Source organism: Acipenser ruthenus, unplaced genomic scaffold (genome assembly GCF_902713425.1).
Source record: "Acipenser ruthenus unplaced genomic scaffold, fAciRut3.2 maternal haplotype, whole genome shotgun sequence".
Taxonomy (NCBI): Eukaryota; Metazoa; Chordata; class Actinopteri; order Acipenseriformes; family Acipenseridae; genus Acipenser; species Acipenser ruthenus.
The window spans coordinates 21,448-41,450 of record NW_026708180.1 but is presented as its reverse complement, the minus strand read 5'-3'; the positions used below and the strand labels follow the sequence as shown (position 1 = coordinate 41,450).

The 20,003-nt window shown below is 50.1% G+C and overlaps 1 protein-coding gene across 4 annotated transcripts; it reads left to right on the top strand.

Moving 5' to 3' along the window:
* Positions 1 to 483: 483 nt before the first annotated feature.
* Positions 484 to 19,693, top strand: LOC117411658 (Golgi integral membrane protein 4-like). Of its 4 annotated transcripts, none has more exons than XM_059020192.1 (14): positions 484 to 1,440; positions 11,317 to 11,391; positions 12,405 to 12,454; positions 13,348 to 13,398; positions 13,570 to 13,720; positions 14,136 to 14,218; positions 14,515 to 14,643; positions 14,815 to 15,012; positions 15,101 to 15,258; positions 15,487 to 15,641; positions 16,257 to 16,321; positions 17,566 to 17,739; positions 17,847 to 17,948; positions 18,168 to 19,693. In XM_059020192.1, the coding sequence occupies exons 1-14, from the start codon at positions 1,254 to 1,256 to the stop codon at positions 18,273 to 18,275; spliced, it is 1,686 nt and encodes a 561-aa protein (XP_058876175.1). In that variant the 5' UTR covers positions 484 to 1,253; the 3' UTR covers positions 18,276 to 19,693. The 4 variants fall into 4 exon arrangements, with proteins under 4 accessions (XP_058876175.1, XP_058876177.1, XP_058876174.1 ...); XM_059020191.1 differs by having other exon boundaries at positions 485 to 1,440; positions 13,345 to 13,398; XM_059020193.1 differs by having other exon boundaries at positions 486 to 1,440; positions 13,345 to 13,398; positions 17,847 to 17,933.
* Positions 19,694 to 20,003: the final 310 nt, after the last annotated feature.

Genomic DNA, 20,003 nt, shown 5'->3' with positions numbered 1-20,003 from the left:
GAGAATGTATATTAACAAAACATGTGCTCTAACAAACTACTGATGCTATTACACAGCTGGATCTGGTAAGATACTGGCATGGCATGCACTTATTTAAATATATATATAAATATCTCACTAAGCGGACTTGCATGTCAGCGTCACGTGTGCTGTTTGATTAAGTACGGTATGCAAATCAATACAACATTCTGCAATCGTCTAGCGCGGCACGCAGATTGTCTTTGCCGATCAGCGCCAGCACTGATTGGTCGCAGTTCATCGCTGCCGACTCCCCATTGCGCAGATTCTCCTGTCAGTCACACGGTGCTTGCCCTGAAGTGCGACCAATGGCGTCGCTTGGTTGACAGACGCCTCAGATGAGACTGGGAGCCAATCAGGTTAGGTCAAGGAGAGAGCCGGAAGCCAATCGCATCGCCCCGGGAGAGCGTCAGGGGGCGGGGCTGTGGATTCCGATGCGCGTCGTTAAGAAAAGGTGTCGGGTTTCTCTTAAAGAGACAGCGACGCGCTTTAACACGACGTGGCGGAGAATTAAAAATAAATACAAATACCGAGATAACGTGATCGTTTACGTGCTACAGAATTATAATTTACAAGCGCGTTTCATACGGAGAAGACAGGCAGCAGTGGCGGACACTCTTACGTGTGTGTGTTTGTTTTTTTAGTGAAAGCCTCTTGGTTACACTTGGAAAGTAGTTGTTTGCCGACTTAGTGTTTTCCTGATTTTTTGGGGGATGTTGTGAGCTTCCTGTTGCGAGCGGGTCTGCGCTAAACGAGAATAAAAACAAGAGGGAGACGAGAAAACGCAGCGAGCGCCGCAGCAGGGCGGGTTAAGAAAACTCAAACGACGCTTTCATGAGGAAAACACGTTGTAACAACTGTGTGGGGAGAGTTACAAAACTAACAACATTTTAAAACTCCGATCATTTCATAACTACATAAAGAAATCAACACTACGATCTTCAAGTCGACTGAACGCGCTATTAACTAGAGCACACCTGAGTATTGTCATTTCATTAATAATAATAATAATAATAATAATAATAATAATAACAGCAGCAGCGGAGACGGCAGGGCGCTGTCTGTATCCGGAGCGGGATACAGTGTAACGGTTCTTCCGCGGATCCCTTCCTACCGGGTCCAGCCTGCAGACTGCCGTGCAAGCGCGCTGCGTGCGGCTCCCCAAGCGCTTGCATGACTCGCTAGACGAGCTCCGACTGTGGGAATAAAGCCAGCCCGCCCGCCCGCAGGACACCATGGGTCCTGGGATGTGCTCCCGCCGGCAGAAAGGTCTGCTGCAGACGGGTCTGTGTCTGCTCACCCTCGCCAGCCTGTGCGGAGGACTGTACCTCTACAGCGGCCTGCAGGACAGGGTGAAGTCGTTCGAGTCGCTGTCTGTGAAATACAAACAGCAGCAGGACGCGCTTTCTGCACAACTGCAGGGTAAGCAGGTCGGACTGAGAGAGAGGCTGTGTTATAATGGGACTGTACTGAGAGAGAGGGGCTGTGTTATAATGGGACTGTACTGAGAGAGGGGCTGTGTTATAATGGGACTGTACTGAGAGAGGGGCTGTGTTATAATGGGACTGTACTGAGAGAGAGGCTGTGTTATAATGGGACTGTACTGAGAGAGAGGCTGTGTTATAATGGGACTGTACTGAGAGAGAGGGGCTGTGTTATAATGGGACTGTACTGAGAGAGAGAGGCTGTGTTATAATGGGACTGTACTGAGAGAGGGGCTGTGTTATAATGGGACTGTACTGAGAGAGAGGCTGTGTTATAATGGGACTGTACTGAGAGAGAGGCTGTGTTATAATGGGACTGTACTGAGAGAGAGGCTGTGTTATAATGGGACTGTACTGAGAGAGGGGCTGTGTTATAATGGGACTGTACTGAGAGAGAGAGGCTGTGTTATAATGGGACTGTACTGAGAGAGAGGCTGTGTTATAATGGGACTGTACTGAGAGAGAGAGAGAGGCTGTGTTATAATGGGACTGTACTGAGAGAGAGGGGCTGTGTTATAATGGGACTGTACTGAGAGAGAGGGGCTGTGTTATAATGGGACTGTACTGAGAGAGAGAGGCTGTGTTATAATGGGACTGTACTGAGAGAGGGGGGCTGTGTTATAATGGGACTGTACTGAGAGAGAGGGGCTGTGTTATAATGGGACTGTACTGAGAGAGGGGCTGTGTTATAATGGGACTGTACTGAGAGAGAGAGGCTGTGTTATAATGGGACTGTACTGAGAGAGAGGGGCTGTGTTATAATGGGACTGTACTGAGAGAGAGAGGCTGTGTTATAATGGGACTGTACTGAGAGAGAGAGGCTGTGTTATAATGGGACTGTACTGAGAGAGAGGGGCTGTGTTATAATGGGACTGTACTGAGAGAGAGGGGCTGTGTTATAATGGGACTGTACTGAGAGAGAGAGGCTGTGTTATAATGGGACTGTACTGAGAGAGGGGCTGTGTTATAATGGGACTGTACTGAGAGAGAGGCTGTGTTATAATGGGACTGTACTGAGAGAGAGGCTGTGTTATAATGGGACTGTACTGAGAGAGAGGCTGTGTTATAATGGGACTGTACTGAGAGAGGGGCTGTGTTATAATGGGACTGTACTGAGAGAGAGAGGCTGTGTTATAATGGGACTGTACTGAGAGAGAGGCTGTGTTATAATGGGACTGTACTGAGAGAGAGAGAGGCTGTGTTATAATGGGACTGTACTGAGAGAGAGGGGCTGTGTTATAATGGGACTGTACTGAGAGAGAGGGGCTGTGTTATAATGGGACTGTACTGAGAGAGAGAGGCTGTGTTATAATGGGACTGTACTGAGAGAGGGGGGCTGTGTTATAATGGGACTGTACTGAGAGAGGGGCTGTGTTATAATGGGACTGTACTGAGAGAGAGAGGCTGTGTTATAATGGGACTGTACTGAGAGAGAGAGAGGCTGTGTTATAATGGGACTGTACTGAGAGAGAGAGAGGCTGTGTTATAATGGGACTGTACTGAGAGAGAGAGAGGCTGTGTTATAATGGGTCTGTACTGAGAGAGAGGCTGTGTTATAATGGGACTGTACTGAGAGAGAGAGAGGCTGTGTTATAATGGGACTGTACTGAGAGAGAGAGGCTGTGTTATAATGGGACTGTACTGAGAGAGAGAGGCTGTGTTATAATGGGACTGTACTGAGAGAGGGGCTGTGTTATAATGGGACTGTACTGAGAGAGAGAGAGGCTGTGTTATAATGGGTCTGTACTGAGATAGAGCCTGTGTTATAATGGGACTGTACTGAGAGAGGGGCTGTGTTATAATGGGACTGTACTGAGAGAGAGGGGCTGTGTTATAATGGGACTGTACTGAGAGAGGGGCTGTGTTATAATGGGACTGTACTGAGAGAGAGGCTGTGTTATAATGGGACTGCACTGAGAGAGGGGCTGTGTTATAATGGGACTGTACTGAGAGAGGGGCTGTGTTATAATGGGACTGTACTGAGAGAGAGGCTGTGTTATAATGGGACTGTACTGAGAGAGAGGGGCTGTGTTATAATGGGACTGTACTGAGAGAGAGAGAGAGAGGCTGTGTTATAATGGGACTGTACTGAGAGAGAGGCTGTGTTATAATGGGACTGTACTGAGAGAGAGAGGCTGTGTTATAATGGGACTGTACTGGGAGAGAGAGGCTGTGTTATAATGGGACTGTACTGAGAGAGGGGCTGTGTTATAATGGGACTGTACTGAGAGAGGGGCTGTGTTATAATGGGACTGTACTGAGAGAGGGGCTGTGTTATAATGGGACTGTACTGAGAGAGGGGCTGTGTTATAATGGGACTGTACTGAGAGAGAGAGGCTGTGTTATAATGGGACTGTACTGAGAGAGAGGCTGTGTTATAATGGGACTGTACTGAGAGAGGGGCTGTGTTATAATGGGACTGTACTGAGAGAGGGGCTGTGTTATAATGGGACTGTACTGAGAGAGGGGCTGTGTTATAATGGGACTGTACTGAGAGAGGGGCTGTGTTATAATGGGACTGTACTGAGAGAGGGGCTGTGTTATAATGGGACTGTACTGAGAGAGGGGCTGTGTTATAATGGGACTGTACTGAGAGAGAGAGGCTGTGTTATAATGGGACTGTACTGAGAGAGAGGCTGTGTTATAATGGGACTGTACTGAGAGAGGGGCTGTGTTATAATGGGACTGTACTGAGAGAGAGGCTGTGTTATAATGGGACTGTACTGAGAGAGGGGCTGTGTTATAATGGGACTGTACTGAGAGAGAGGCTGTGTTATAATGGGACTGTACTGAGAGAGAGAGAGAGGCTGTGTTATAATGGGACTGTACTGAGAGAGGGGCTGTGTTATAATGGGACTGTACTGAGAGAGAGAGGCTGTGTTATAATGGGACTGTACTGGGAGAGAGGCTGTGTTATAATGGGACTGTACTGAGAGAGGGGCTGTGTTATAATGGGACTGTACTGAGAGAGAGGCTGTGTTATAATGGGACTGTACTGAGAGAGAGAGGCTGTGTTATAATGGGACTGTACTGAGAGAGAGAGGGGCTGTGTTATAATGGGACTGTACTGAGAGAGAGAGGCTGTGTTATAATGGGACTGTACTGAGAGAGAGAGGCTGTGTTATAATGGGACTGTACTGAGAGAGGGGCTGTGTTATAATGGGACTGTACTGAGAGAGAGGCTGTGTTATAATGGGACTGTACTGAGAGAGAGAGGCTGTGTTATAATGGGACTGTACTGAGAGAGAGAGAGAGGCTGTGTTATAATGGGACTGTACTGAGAGAGAGAGGCTGTGTTATAATGGGACTGTACTGAGAGAGAGAGGCTGTGTTATAATGGGACTGTACTGAGAGAGAGGCTGTGTTATAATGGGACTGTACTGAGAGAGAGGCTGTGTTATAATGGGACTGTACTGAGAGAGAGAGAGAGGCTGTGTTATAATGGGACTGTACTGAGAGAGAGGGGCTGTGTTATAATGGGACTGTACTGAGAGAGAGAGGCTGTGTTATAATGGGACTGTACTGAGAGAGAGGCTGTGTTATAATGGGACAGTACTGAGAGAGGGGCTGTGTTATAATGGGACTGTACTGGGAGAGAGAGGCTGTGTTATAATGGGACTGTACTGAGAGAGAGAGGCTGTGTTATAATGGGACTGTACTGAGAGAGGGGCTGTGTTATAATGGGACTGTACTGAGAGAGGGGCTGTGTTATAATGGGACTGTACTGAGAGAGAGAGGCTGTGTTATAATGGGACTGTACTGAGAGAGAGGCTGTGTTATAATGGGACTGTACTGAGAGAGGGGCTGTGTTATAATGGGACTGTACTGGGAGAGAGAGGCTGTGTTATAATGGGACTGTACTGAGAGAGAGGCTGTGTTATAATGGGACTGTACTGAGAGAGGGGCTGTGTTATAATGGGACTGTACTGAGAGAGGGGCTGTGTTATAATGGGACTGTACTGAGAGAGAGGCTGTGTTATAATGGGACTGTACTGAGAGAGGGGCTGTGTTATAATGGGACTGTACTGAGAGAGGGGCTGTGTTATAATGGGACTGTACTGAGAGAGAGAGGCTGTGTTATAATGGGACTGTACTGAGAGAGGGGCTGTGTTATAATGGGACTGTACTGAGAGAGAGAGGCTGTGTTATAATGGGACTGTACTGAGAGAGAGAGGCTGTGTTATAATGGGACTGTACTGAGAGAGAGAGACTGTGTTATAATGGGACTGTACTGGGAGAGAGAGGCTGTGTTATAATGGGACTGTACTGAGAGAGGGGCTGTGTTATAATGGGACTGTACTGAGAGAGGGGCTGTGTTATAATGGGACTGTACTGAGAGAGGGGCTGTGTTATAATGGGACTGTACTGAGAGAGGGGCTGTGTTATAATGGGACTGTACTGAGAGAGAGAGGCTGTGTTATAATGGGACTGTACTGAGAGAGGGGCTGTGTTATAATGGGACTGTACTGAGAGAGGGGCTGTGTTATAATGGGACTGTACTGAGAGAGGGGCTGTGTTATAATGGGACTGTACTGAGAGAGAGAGGCTGTGTTATAATGGGACTGTACTGAGAGAGAGGCTGTGTTATAATGGGACTGTACTGAGAGAGGGGCTGTGTTATAATGGGACTGTACTGAGAGAGGGGCTGTGTTATAATGGGACTGTACTGAGAGAGGGGCTGTGTTATAATGGGACTGTACTGAGAGAGGGGCTGTGTTATAATGGGACTGTACTGAGAGAGGGGCTGTGTTATAATGGGACTGTACTGAGAGAGAGAGGCTGTGTTATAATGGGACTGTACTGAGAGAGAGAGGCTGTGTTATAATGGGACTGTACTGAGAGAGAGGCTGTGTTATAATGGGACTGTACTGAGAGAGGGGCTGTGTTATAATGGGACTGTACTGAGAGAGAGGCTGTGTTATAATGGGACTGTACTGAGAGAGGGGCTGTGTTATAATGGGACTGTACTGAGAGAGAGGCTGTGTTATAATGGGACTGTACTGAGAGAGAGAGAGAGGCTGTGTTATAATGGGACTGTACTGAGAGAGGGGCTGTGTTATAATGGGACTGTACTGAGAGAGAGAGGCTGTGTTATAATGGGACTGTACTGGGAGAGAGGCTGTGTTATAATGGGACTGTACTGAGAGAGGGGCTGTGTTATAATGGGACTGTACTGAGAGAGGCTGTGTTATAATGGGACTGTACTGAGAGAGAGAGGCTGTGTTATAATGGGACTGTACTGAGAGAGAGAGGGGCTGTGTTATAATGGGACTGTACTGAGAGAGAGAGGCTGTGTTATAATGGGACTGTACTGAGAGAGAGAGGCTGTGTTATAATGGGACTGTACTGAGAGAGGGGCTGTGTTATAATGGGACTGTACTGAGAGAGAGGCTGTGTTATAATGGGACTGTACTGAGAGAGAGAGGCTGTGTTATAATGGGACTGTACTGAGAGAGAGAGAGAGGCTGTGTTATAATGGGACTGTACTGAGAGAGAGAGGCTGTGTTATAATGGGACTGTACTGAGAGAGAGAGGCTGTGTTATAATGGGACTGTACTGAGAGAGAGGCTGTGTTATAATGGGACTGTACTGAGAGAGAGGCTGTGTTATAATGGGACTGTACTGAGAGAGAGAGAGAGGCTGTGTTATAATGGGACTGTACTGAGAGAGAGGGGCTGTGTTATAATGGGACTGTACTGAGAGAGAGAGGCTGTGTTATAATGGGACTGTACTGAGAGAGGGGCTGTGTTATAATGGGACTGTACTGAGAGAGAGGCTGTGTTATAATGGGACTGTACTGAGAGAGATAGGCTGTGTTATAATGGGACTGTACTGAGAGAGAGAGGCTGTGTTATAATGGGACTGTACTGAGAGAGGGGCTGTGTTATAATGGGACTGTACTGAGAGAGAGGCTGTGTTATAATGGTACTGTACTGAGAGATGGGCTGTGTTATAATGGGACTGTACTGAGAGAGAGGCTGTGTTATAATGGGACTGTACTGAGAGAGGGGCTGTGTTATAATGGGACTGTACTGAGAGAGAGAGAGGCTGTGTTATAATGGGACTGTACTGAGAGAGGGGCTGTGTTATAATGGGACTGTACTGAGAGAGAGAGAGGCTGTGTTATAATGGGACTGTACTGAGAGAGGGGCTGTGTTATAATGGGACTGTACTGAGAGAGAGAGAGGCTGTGTTATAATGGGACTGTACTGAGAGAGAGAGGCTGTGTTATAATGGGACTGTACTGAGAGAGAGGCTGTGTTATAATGGGACTGTACTGAGAGAGAGAGGCTGTGTTATAATGGGACTGTACTGAGAGAGAGAGGCTGTGTTATAATGGGACTGTACTGAGAGAGGGGCTGTGTTATAATGGGACTGTACTGAGAGAGAGGCTGTGTTATAATGGTACTGTACTGAGAGATGGGCTGTGTTATAATGGGACTGTACTGAGAGAGAGGCTGTGTTATAATGGGACTGTACTGAGAGAGGGGCTGTGTTATAATGGGACTGTACTGAGAGAGAGAGAGGCTGTGTTATAATGGGACTGTACTGAGAGAGAGGCTGTGTTATAATGGGACTGTACTGAGAGAGAGAGAGGCTGTGTTATAATGGGACTGTACTGAGAGAGGGGCTGTGTTATAATGGGACTGTACTGAGAGAGAGAGAGGCTGTGTTATAATGGGACTGTACTGAGAGAGAGAGGCTGTGTTATAATGGGACTGTACTGAGAGAGAGGCTGTGTTATAATGGGACTGTACTGAGAGAGAGAGGCTGTGTTATAATGGGACTGTACTGAGAGAGGGGCTGTGTTATAATGGGACTGTACTGAGAGAGAGAGGCTGTGTTATAATGGGACTGTACTGAGAGAGAGAGGCTGTGTTATAATGGGACTGTACTGAGAGAGAGGGGCTGTGTTATAATGGGACTGTACTGAGAGAGAGGCTGTGTTATAATGGGACTGTACTGAGAGAGAGAGGCTGTGTTATAATGGGACTGTACTGAGAGAGGGGCTGTGTTATAATGGGACTGTACTGAGAGAGGGGCTGTGTTATAATGGGACTGTACTGAGAGAGAGGGGCTGTGTTATAATGGGACTGTACTGAGAGAGAGAGGCTGTGTTATAATGGGACTGTACTGGGAGAGAGAGGCTGTGTTATAATGGGACTGTACTGAGAGAGGGGCTGTGTTATAATGGGACTGTACTGAGAGAGGGGCTGTGTTATAATGGGACTGTACTGAGAGAGAGGCTGTGTTATAATGGGACTGTACTGAGAGAGGGGCTGTGTTATAATGGGACTGTACTGAGAGAGAGAGAGGCTGTGTTATAATGGGACTGTACTGAGAGAGAAGCTGTGTTATAATGGGACTGTACTGAGAGAGAGAGGCTGTGTTATAATGGGACTGTACTGAGAGAGAGGCTGTGTTATAATGGGACTGTACTGAGAGAGAGGCTGTGTTATAATGGGACTGTACTGAGAGAGAGGCTGTGTTATAATGGGACTGTACTGAGAGAGAGAGAGGCTGTGTTATAATGGGACTGTACTGAGAGAGAGGCTGTGTTATAATGGGACTGTACTGAGAGAGAGGGGCTGTGTTATAATGGGACTGTACTGAGAGAGAGGGGCTGTGTTATAATGGGACTGTACTGAGAGAGGGGCTGTGTTATAATGGGACTGTACTGAGAGAGAGAGGCTGTGTTATAATGGGACTGTACTGAGAGAGGGGCTGTGTTATAATGGGACTGTACTGAGAGAGAGAGAGGCTGTGTTATAATGGTACTGTACTGAGAGAGAGGCTGTGTTATAATGGGACTGTACTGAGAGAGGGGCTGTGTTATAATGGGACTGTACTGAGAGAGGGGCTGTGTTATAATGGTACTGTACTGAGAGAGAGGGGCTGTGTTATAATGGGACTGTACTGAGAGAGAGAGGCTGTGTTATAATGGGACTGTACTGAGAGAGAGGCTGTGTTATAATGGGACTGTACTGAGAGAGAGGCTGTGTTATAATGGGACTGTACTGAGAGAGAGAGAGAGGCTGTGTTATAATGGGACTGTACTGAGAGAGAGAGAGGCTGTGTTATAATGGGACTGTACTGAGAGAGAGGGGCTGTGTTATAATGGGACTGTACTGAGAGAGGGGCTGTGTTATAATGGGACTGTACTGAGAGAGGGGCTGTGTTATAATGGGACTGTACTGAGAGAGAGAGAGAGGCTGTGTTATAATGGGACTGTACTGAGAGAGGTGCTGTGTTATAATGGGACTGTACTGAGAGAGAGAGGCTGTGTTATAATGGGACTGTACTGAGAGAGAGGCTGTGTTATAATGGGACTGTACTGAGAGAGGGGCTGTGTTATAATGGGACTGTACTGAGAGAGAGGGGCTGTGTTATAATGGGACTGTACTGAGAGAGAGGGGCTGTGTTATAATGGGACTGTACTGAGAGAGAGAGAGGCTGTGTTATAATGGGACTGTACTGAGAGAGAGGCTGTGTTATAATGGGACTGTACTGAGAGAGAGGCTGTGTTATAATGGGACTGTACTGAGAGAGGGGCTGTGTTATAATGGTACTGTACTGAGAGAGAGGCTGTGTTATAATGGTACTGTACTGAGAGAGAGGCTGTGTTATAATGGGACTGTACTGAGAGAGGGGCTGTGTTATAATGGGACCGTACTGAGAGAGAGAGAGGCTGTGTTATAATGGTACTGTACTGAGAGAGAGGCTGTGTTATAATGGTACTGTACTGATAGAGAGGCTGTGTTATAATGGGACTGTACTGAGAGAGGGGCTGTGTTATAATGGGACTGTACTGAGAGAGAGGCTGTGTTATAATGGTACTGTACTGAGAGAGAGGTGCTGTGTTATAATGGGACTGTACTGAGAGAGAGGCTGTGTTATAATGGGACTGTACTGAGATAGGGGCTGTGTTATAATGGGACTGTACTGAGAGAGAGAGGCTGTGTTATAATGGGACTGTACTGAGAGAGAGAGGCTGTGTTATAATGGGACTGTACTGAGAGAGAGGCTGTGTTATAATGGGACTGTACTGAGAGAGAGAGAGGCTGTGTTATAATGGGACTGTACTGAGAGAGAGAGAGGCTGTGTTATAATGGGACTGTACTGAGAGAGAGGGGCTGTGTTATAATGGGACTGTACTGAGAGAGAGAGGCTGTGTTATAATGGGACTGTACTGAGAGAGAGAGGCTGTGTTATAATGGGACTGTACTGAGAGAGAGGCTGTGTTATAATGGGACTGTACTGAGAGAGAGAGAGGCTGTGTTATAATGGGACTGTACTGAGAGAGAGAGGCTGTGTTATAATGGGACTGTACTGAGAGAGAGGGGCTGTGTTATAATGGGACTGTACTGAGAGAGAGGGGCTGTGTTATAATGGGACTGTACTGAGAGAGGGGCTGTGTTATAATGGGACTGTACTGAGAGAGGGGCTGTGTTATAATGGGACTGTACTGAGAGAGAGGCTGTGTTATAATGGGACTGTACTGAGAGAGATGCTGTGTTATAATGGGACTGTACTGGTATTGAAGGAGGCAGTGTGGCTCTGTGGTTAGAGCAGAGGGACTGGGAGGGAGGCAGTGTGGCTCTGTGGTTAGAGCAGAGGGACTGGGAGGGAGGCTGTGTGGTTAGAGCTCCGGGACTGGGAGGGAGGCTCTGTGGTTAGAGCAGAGGGACTGGGAGGGAGGCTGTGTGGTTAGAGCTCCGGGACTGGGAGGGAGGCTCTGTGGTTAGAGCAGAGGGACTGGGAGGTGTGGGAGTTCCAGGCGTGGTTAACCCCTTGCTCTCCTCGCTCCTCACAGTTGTGTATGAACACCGATCGAGGCTGGAGCGCTCGCTACAGAAAGAGAGAGGAGAGCACAAGAAGAGCAAAGAAGGTGAGCAGCTCTCTCCCCCCTCCCCCTCTCCTAACCCGAACCCTTCTGCTCTCCTCTCACCCCCTCCCCCTCTCCTAACCCGAACCCTCTGCTCTCCCCTCCCCCTCTCCTAACCCGAACCCTCTGCTCTCCCCTCCCCTCCTCTCTCATCCCCTCCCCCTCTCCTAACCCGAACCCTCTGCTCTCCCCTCCCCTCCTCTCTCCCCTCCCCTCCTCTCTCTCCCCCTCCCCCTCTCCTAACCCGAACCCTCTGCTCTCCCCTCCCCCTCTCCTAACCCGAACCCTCTGCTCTCCCCTCCCCTCCTCTCTCCCCCCTCCCCCTCTCCTAACCCGAACCCTCTGCTCTCCCCTCCGCTCCTCTCATCCCCTCCCCCTCTCCTAACCCGAACCCTCTGCTCTCCCCTCCGCTCCTCTCATCCCCTCCCCCTCTCCTAACCCCCCCTTCTGCCCTCCCCTCACCCCCTCCCCCTCTCCTAACCCGAACCCTCTGCTCTCCCCTCCCCTCCTCTCTCATCCCCTCCCCCTCTCCTAACCCGAACCCTCTGCTCTCCCCTCCCCTCCTCTCTCACCCCCTCCCCTGTCTCTCCCTTCTGCTCTGTCATCTCCACTCCCCTCTTTCCTCCCCTCCTCCTCCCCTCTCCCCTCCCCTCTACTCCCCTCCTCTCCTCTCTCCTCTCCTCTCTCCTCTCTCCTCCTCTCCTCTCCTCTCCTCCTCTCTCCTCTTCTCTCTCCTCCTCTCCTCCTCTCTCCTCCTCTCCTCTCTCCTCTTCTCTCTCCTCTCTCCTCTCTCCTCTCTCCTCTCTCCTCTCTCCTCTCTCCTCTCTCCTCCTCTCCTCTCTCCTCTCTCCTCTCTCCTCTCCTCTCTCCTCTCCTCTCCTCTCTTCTCAACATCTTTCACTTGCTTTTACTTGTTTGATTGTAAAATGATCACAGAGATGATTTGTGTTGCAGCCCCTCCCTCCAGTACTGTTCTGACATGTCTCTCTGTCTGTCTCTCTGTTTCCTTCCCCCAGATTTCCTGGTGTACAAACTAGAAGCACAAGAGGCTTTGAACAAAGAGAAGGTAAGAGGCTGGGAGTCCAGGGTTCAAATCCCACACTAGCATTGCAGTGTACAGCAAAGTGTGATGAAGCACAGTGAACACGCAGTAAAGCACAGAGAGGTCTGGTGAAGCATAGGGAAGCATTGTAAAGCACAGAGAGGTCTGGTAAAGCATAGGGAAGCATTGTAAAGCACAGAGAGGTCTGGTAAAGCATAGGGAAGCATTGTAAAGCACAGAGAGGTCTGGTAAAGCATAGGGAAGCATTGTAAAGCACAGAGAGGTCTGGTAAAGCATAGGGAAGCATTGTAAAGCACAGAGAGGTCTGGTAAAGCATAGGGAAGCATTCTAAAGCACAGAGAGGTCTGGTAAAGCATAGGGAAGCATTGTAAAGCACAGAGAGGTCTGGTAAAGCATAGGGAAGCATTGTAAAGCACAGCGAGGTCTGGTAAAGCATAGGGAAGCATTGTAAAGCACAGAGAGGTCTGGTAAAGCATAGGGAAGCATTGTAAAGCACAGAGAGGTCTGGTAAAGCATAGGGAAGCATTGCAAAGCACAGAGAGGTCTGGTAAAGCATAGGGAAGCATTGTAAAGCACAGAGAGGTCTGGTAAAGCATAGGGAAGCATTGCAAAGCACAGAGAGGTCTGGTAAAGCATAGGGAAGCATTGTAAAGCACAGAGAGGTCTGGTAAAGCATAGGGAAGCATTGTAAAGCACAGAGAGGTCTGGTAAAGCATAGGGAAGCATTGTAAAGTATAGAGACTCTGTGTCTCTCTGACTCTCTGTCTCTGACTCTCTGTGTCTCTGACTCTGTGTCTCTGACTCTGTGTCTCTGACTCTGTGTCTCTGTTTGTACAGCAGGACTCTACTCTCTGACTCTGTGTCTCTCTGACTCTGTGTCTCTGTTTGTACAGCAGGACTCTATGAACCGCTACAGTGCACTCAGCTCACAGCACAGGATAGTCAAGGTACTGCAATGAACCAGTCCTCTCCATCTCTCTCTCTCTCTCTCTCCATCTCTCTCTCTCTCTCTCTCTCTCTCTCTCTCTCTCTCTCTCTCTCCTTCTATCCATCCCTTTCAAACTCAAGCATGTGAGCTGCCGCACATGTTACAGAAAGCCTCCCTCTCCCCCTCTCAGAACCAGCTGGATGACGTCCGGACCCAGCTGCAGGCTCTGCACTCCCAGCACAGTGAGCTGCGTCTCAGCCAGCGACGCGCGCAGGAGGAGAGCAGCCAGCGGGAGGCGCTGCAGCGCAAGGAGCATGAGAACGAGGTCAGCGGCCTGCAAGGTCAGCCCCGCGACGGGGGGGGGGGGGGCGGGGGGGTACAGGGGGGGTCAGGCAGCTCATACAGCAGTGCCTCGGTGTTGGGACTCTACTTGGTTTCATTCCCCTTCCCTCTCGGACTCCAGCGTCTCTGTCTGGCTGCAGGGATGGAAGCAGCGTCGCCCGTTCCAGGAGTGGATCACACTGCTGTGCAGCTGTCCATCCCTGCACACAGGGCTGCTGGGAATGAGACTCCTGCTGCACAGCAGTGTCGCCCGCTCCAGGGTTTACTGACCGCTTGATCAGCCCCAGTGTGTGAAGGTAACGAGCTCAGGGGAGTCTGATTGAACTCGCAGGGAAACCAGGAGTGGATCACACTGCTGTGCAGCCGGAGTCCGATTCCCAGCCTGGTTCTGAAACGCTCTGCTTCTCTTTTCAGACACGATTCTGAAGCTGAAGGAAGAGAGCAAGCTGCTGAGGAAGGCGCACCAGGACGTCCACTCCCAGCTGCTCAGCGCTCAGGTACGGGCGGCCAGGGCAGGAAAGCAGCAGGCTGTGCAGGCCGAGCGCGGAGAAGCCGGGTTCAAAGTTAATTGTGTGTGCGTGTGTGTCGGTGTAGCCATGGTGTCTCCTTCACTGTTATGAGACATGCGCTCTCTCTCTCTCTCTCTCTCTCTCTCTCTCTCTCTCTCTCTCTCTCTCTCTCTGTTCGGGTTTTCTCTGCTCAGACTGTGCTGAATGATTTCTGTTCTGCAGTAACGGGTCCTTGCAGCGAGTTGGTTGTGGTGCCCCTTCACCTGCCTGTCTGTTTCTCGCAGGCACAAGTGCAGGAGTTCCGGCAGCTCAAGGAGGCCCTGCACAGAATCCCCAGCTTCAACCCCCCGCAGGCACTGGCAGGGCAGCTAAGGGGTCCTCGGGACAGCCAGCCGCAGGCCCCCAATCAGAAGGTGTGTCAGTGTGTGTGTGTGTGTGTGTGCGTGTGTGTCAGTCACGTGCTGTTGTGTTCCAGTGCTGTATAATTGTATAAACAGTGTATCGTGTTTATTGAGGTTTCGTGTGTCTCCCTGGGTGAAGACCCCCTGACTCGAACCCCTGACCCCCGGGCTCTGTCTCTGCAGAGTCCTACACACTCCGATCCGCTACCTGAAATCCAGAATCCGGGAGGGACCAGGAACAAGGACACGCCCACTGTGAACAAGGACAGCCCTCCGATTGGCCAGCAGGAGGAGCAGGGGCGGGACCAGAACTCTGTGAGCCGAGGAGGCGGGGCGGCCCGATTCACACGCACCGTCAACAGCCTCCCGGATCAGAAGAAGGTACTGGACTCTCTGCCTGGTCCAGTGTGACCCGGCTCAGTTTAGCCCTGAAGCAGCTCTGTTCGATTTCTGTGTTCGTGTCTTGCAGGTTACAGTCCCAGCCAGCCAGTCAGAAACGAAGACACCGGCAGCTCAAGCTGATAGGCTGACTGGGGACCAGGCAGCCAATAGGAAGAGCACCTTTGCAGTTTCCATGGAGAAGAAGGTGGGGATTGAGGCGGGGGATGAGCGAGCTGCAGTGGAGAGGTATTACAATACAATACAATACAATACAGTACAATACAGTACAGTGCAATACAATACAGTACAGTGCAATACAATACAGTGCAGTACAGTACAGTGCAATATAGTACAATACAGTACAATACAGACTCTCTCGCTGCAGGTTCCACACATGCTGACAGCCTGCAATACACAGGCCTCACCACTGGGTGTCTAACCTGTGGTTTCCGCTCTCTCTCCCCATTGGTCCAGCTGGGAGAGCATCATCAGGAAAGTGAATTCTAACAGCTGGCAGGACAGGAGCTTCCTGGGCTCCAATCGGAAGGCAGGATCGGAACACCTGCAGGAGGCCAATCACAGTGAGGATGTGAAAGAGGGGCCGGACCAGGAGGAGGAGCTTGAGACAGGTGACGTGGGAGAGAAATCCTATTGATTAGATCAGCCAATCAGAGGTATGGCTTATTCCACATTCCATTTAGTGGAGGGTTGGGGTTGGGTTAGTTAGTGGAGGGTTGGGTTAGTTAGTGGAGGGTTGGGTTAGTTAGTGGAGGGTTGGGTTAGTTCATGGAGGGTTGGGGTTGGGTTAGTTAGTGGAGGGTTGGGTTAGTTAGTGGAGGGTTGGGGTTGGGTTAGTAGAGGGTTGGGGTTGGGTTAGTTAGTGGAGGGTTGGGGTTGGGTTAGTTAGTGGAGGGTTGGGGTTGGGTTAGTTAGTGGAGGGTTGGGGTTGGGTTAGTTAGTGGAGGGTTGGGGTTGGGTTAGTTAGTGGAGGGTTGGGTTAGTTAGTGGAGGGTTGGGTTAGTGGAGGGTTGGGTTAGTTAGTGGAGGGTTGGGGTTGGGTTAGTTAGTGGAGTGTTGGGGTTGGGTTAGTTGGTCTCTTATTATAACAGAAATCATTTGGCTCAGTTTGGGCAGACAGACCTCTCACAGCCATCTTGTACATCTTGCTCAATTGTTACATAGAAAATCTGAATAAATAAATGAATGACGGACCGCCCCCTACTGGCTGCTTTCTCTCCTTGCAGATGCAGAGCTGGACGGCAGAGAGGAGCTACAACAGGGGAGGGGCCTTGTAGCCCAGGAGCCAATGGTGAGCAGAGGGGAGGAGACTGTGTGAGGGGTGTGGTCAGTGGAGGAGGGGCCTCACAGCTCAATAATGAAGAGGGGCGGTCTGTATGGCCTCTCTGGTCTGTATGTTCTCTCTGGTCTGTATGTTCTCTCTGGTCTGTATGGTCTGTGTGCTCTCTCTGGCCTCTCTCGTCTGTATGGCCTCTATGGTCTCTCTGTTCTCTATGGTCTGTGTGGTCTCTCTGGCCTCTCTCGTCTGTATGGCCTCTATGGTCTCTCTGTTCTCTCTGGTCTGTGTGCTCTCTCTGGTCTGTATGGCCTCTCTGGTCTGTATGGTCTCTCTGGTCTCTATGTTCTCTATGGTCTGTGTGCACTCTCTGGTCTGTATGGCCTCTCTGGTCTGTATGTTCTCTATGGTCTGTGTGGTCTCTCTGGTCTCTCTGGTCTGTATGGTCTCTATGTTCTCTCTGGTCTGTGTGGCCTCTCTGGTCTGTATGGTCTCTCTGGTCTGTATGGTCTCTCTGTTCTCTCTGGTCTGTGTGCTCTCTCTGGTCTGTATGGCCTCTCTGGTCTGTATGGTCTCTATGGTCTGTGTGCTCTCTCTGGTCTGTATGGTCTCTCTGGTCTGTGTGCACTCTCTGGTCTGTATGGCCTCTCTGGTCTGTATGTTCTCTATGGTCTGTGTGGTCTCTCTGGTCTCTCTGGTCTGTATGGTCTCTATGTTCTCTCTGGTCTGTATGGTCTCTCTGGTCTCTGTGTGTTCTCTCTGGTCTGTATGGTCTCTATGTTCTCTCTGGTCTGTATGGTCTCTCTGGTCTCTGTGTGTTCTCTCTGGTCTGTGTGGCCTCTCTGGTCTGTATGGTCTCTCTGTTCTCTCTGGTCTGTGTGCTCTCTCTGGTCTGTATGGTCTCTCTGTTCTCTCTGGTCTGTGTGTTCTCTCTGGTCTGTATGGCCTCTCTGGTCTGTATGGTCTCTCTGGTCTCTATGGTCTCTATGTTCTCTATGGTCTGTGTGCTCTCTCTGGTCTGTATGGTCTCTCTGGTCTGTGTGCTCTCTCTGGTCTGTATGGTCTCTCTGGTCTGTATGGTCTCTCTAGTCTCTATTCTCTCTGGTCTGTATGATCTCTCTGGTCTGTGTGGTCTCTCTGGTCTCTCTCTATGGTCTCTATGGTCTCCATGGTCTCTCTGTTCTCTCTGGTCTGTGTGGAGCTGGCAGTGCTTTCGGGGCTCTTACTGAGTGGGCCTGTTTTTGGGGATGCCCTGACAGATGCCTGATGTGGAGGCAGACCCAGCTCAGGACCCCAACAACCAGGGTGAGGACGAGTTCGAGGAGGCGGAGATAGAACACCCAGCATTCGAGGAGGCGGGGCTTGCTAAGGGAGGCCCCGCCCATGACAAGGTCAGAGAGCCGGGGCTGTTCATCAAAGAGGAGCTGAGACAGGTGAGGGGGAGGGGTCAGGGAGGGGGAGGGGCAGGGGAGGAGTCAGGGAGGGGCAAGGGGGAGGAGTCAGATGTATTTGTTATATTCTGTGGTAATCTCTCTCATAGAATCCCAGCCTGGATGATCCTCCTGTTGCCCCCGACGACGGACAGGAAGCTGCAGAGGAGTACGAGGAGGACCAGGAGAACGAGAATGTAATCAATCAATCAGTCAGTGAATCAATCAATCAGCTGGTCAATCAATCAATCAGTCAGTGAATCAGTCAGTGAATCAGTCAGTCAGTCAGTTAGTCACTCAGTCAGTCTAGTGCTGTGCACTTTCTTTACTGTTTTAGCTCCGTCCTCGTGTAAAACTGTCTGTCTGTCTGTCTGTCCTCACAGCCACCGAGTCACACATCTGTCTGTCTGTCTGTCTTCTGTCTCTCGCAGGACGACGTCGGGGGGGAAGTGGATGAGAACGAGGATCTGGAGCTCGTGCAGGACGAGGGGAATGGAGAGAACGTGGCGGGAAGGAATAGAGAGAAGGAGCAGTACTGATGAGAGAGAGAGAGAGAGAGAGAGAGAGAGAGAGAGAGAGAGCCTCACGCTGTAGCACTCCCCACAGCAACACTACAGCTCTCCCAGTCCCTCTGCTCTAACCACTAGATCACACGGCCCCCGAGTCAGTGCAGCGCCTTCGTGTATGTCTGTGTTCTGAGTCCCCGCCTCTGTATAGAGCTCTGAGTCCCCGCCTCTGTATAGAGCTCTGAGTCCCCGCCTCTGTATAGAGCTCTGAGTCCCCGCCTCTGTATAGAGCTCTGAGTCCCCGCCTCTGTATAGAGCTCTGAGTCCCCGCCTCTCTCGAGAGCTCTGAGTCCCCGCCTCTGTATAGAGCTCTGAGTCCCCGCCTCTGTATAGAGCTCTGAGTCCCCGCCTCTGTATAGAGCTCTGAGTCCCCGCCTCTGTATAGAGCTCTGAGTCCCCACCTCTGTATAGAGCTCTGAGTCCCCGCCTCTGTATAGAGCTCTGAGTCCCCGCCTCTGTATAGAGCTCTGAGTCCCCGCCTCTCTATAGAGCTCTGAGTCCCCGCCTCTGTATAGATCTCTGAGTCCCCGCCTCTGTATAGAGCTCTGAGTCCCCGCCTCTCTATAGAGCTCTGAGTCCCCGCCTCTGTATAGAGCTCTGAGTCCCCGCCTCTGTATAGAGCTCTGAGTCCCCACCTCTGTATAGAGCTCTGAGTCCCCGCCTCTGTATAGAGCTCTGAGTCCCCGCCTCTGTATAGAGCTCTGAGTCCCCGCCTCTCTATAGAGCTCTGAGTCCCCGCCTCTGTATAGATCTCTGAGTCCCCGCCTCTGTATAGAGCTCTGAGTCCCCGCCTCTCTATAGATCTCTGGATTGGTCTCTGGTTCAGTGTCTCTCTATAGATCTCTGGATTGGTCTCTGGTTCAGTGTCTCTCTATAGATCTCTGGATTGGTCTCTGGTTCAGTGTCTCTCTATAGATCTCTGGATTGGTCTCTGGTTCAGTGTCTCTCTATAGATCTCTGGATTGGTCTCTGGTTCAGTGTCTCTCTATAGATCTCTGGATTGGTCTCTGGTTCAGTGTCTCTCTATAGATCTCTGGATTGGTCTCTGATGCTCCGAGTCCGGCTCACCCTGACGTTTCTATCCACCTTGAGTGAAACAATAGTTTGTTTTTATAAAGAAATCTGCCCTTGGTGTGCCTTTGAGAAACAGAGAGAGAGAGACGCAGACACCCCCCCCCCCCCCCCCCCCCCTCTCTGAAACTATTCTGGGCTGGCAACGCGTTCATTAACCCATGACGTGCCAGTTTCCTGTGCTTCATAGAAAATGTATTTGCAATCTCTCCCTCCCTCCCTCTCTATCAATCTCTCCCTCTCTATCAATCTCTCCCTCTCTCTCTCTCAATCTCTCCCTCTCTCTCTCTCTGCCTCTATCAATCTCTCTCTCCCTCTATCCTCCCTCTCTCTCAATCTCTCTCCCTCCCTCTCTCTCTCTCTGCCTCTCCTCCTCTCCCCCTCTCTCTTTCTCTCTCCTCTCCTCCACAGCGTTCTGAACGGCAGTGCTCAGCGCTGCCCCCGCAGGAGAGTCGAGATATCTCCACACGGTGTATGCAATGTGTATGTATGATGTATCTACGATTAAATCATGTTTTTTTAAATAAATAAATAAATAACGTTTTTTTACACGTTAAATAAAAAGACTTTTGTAATGAAAGAATGGTGATTTGGCTCCCAGTCCTTGTGAAATCCTTTTTAGAGACAGAA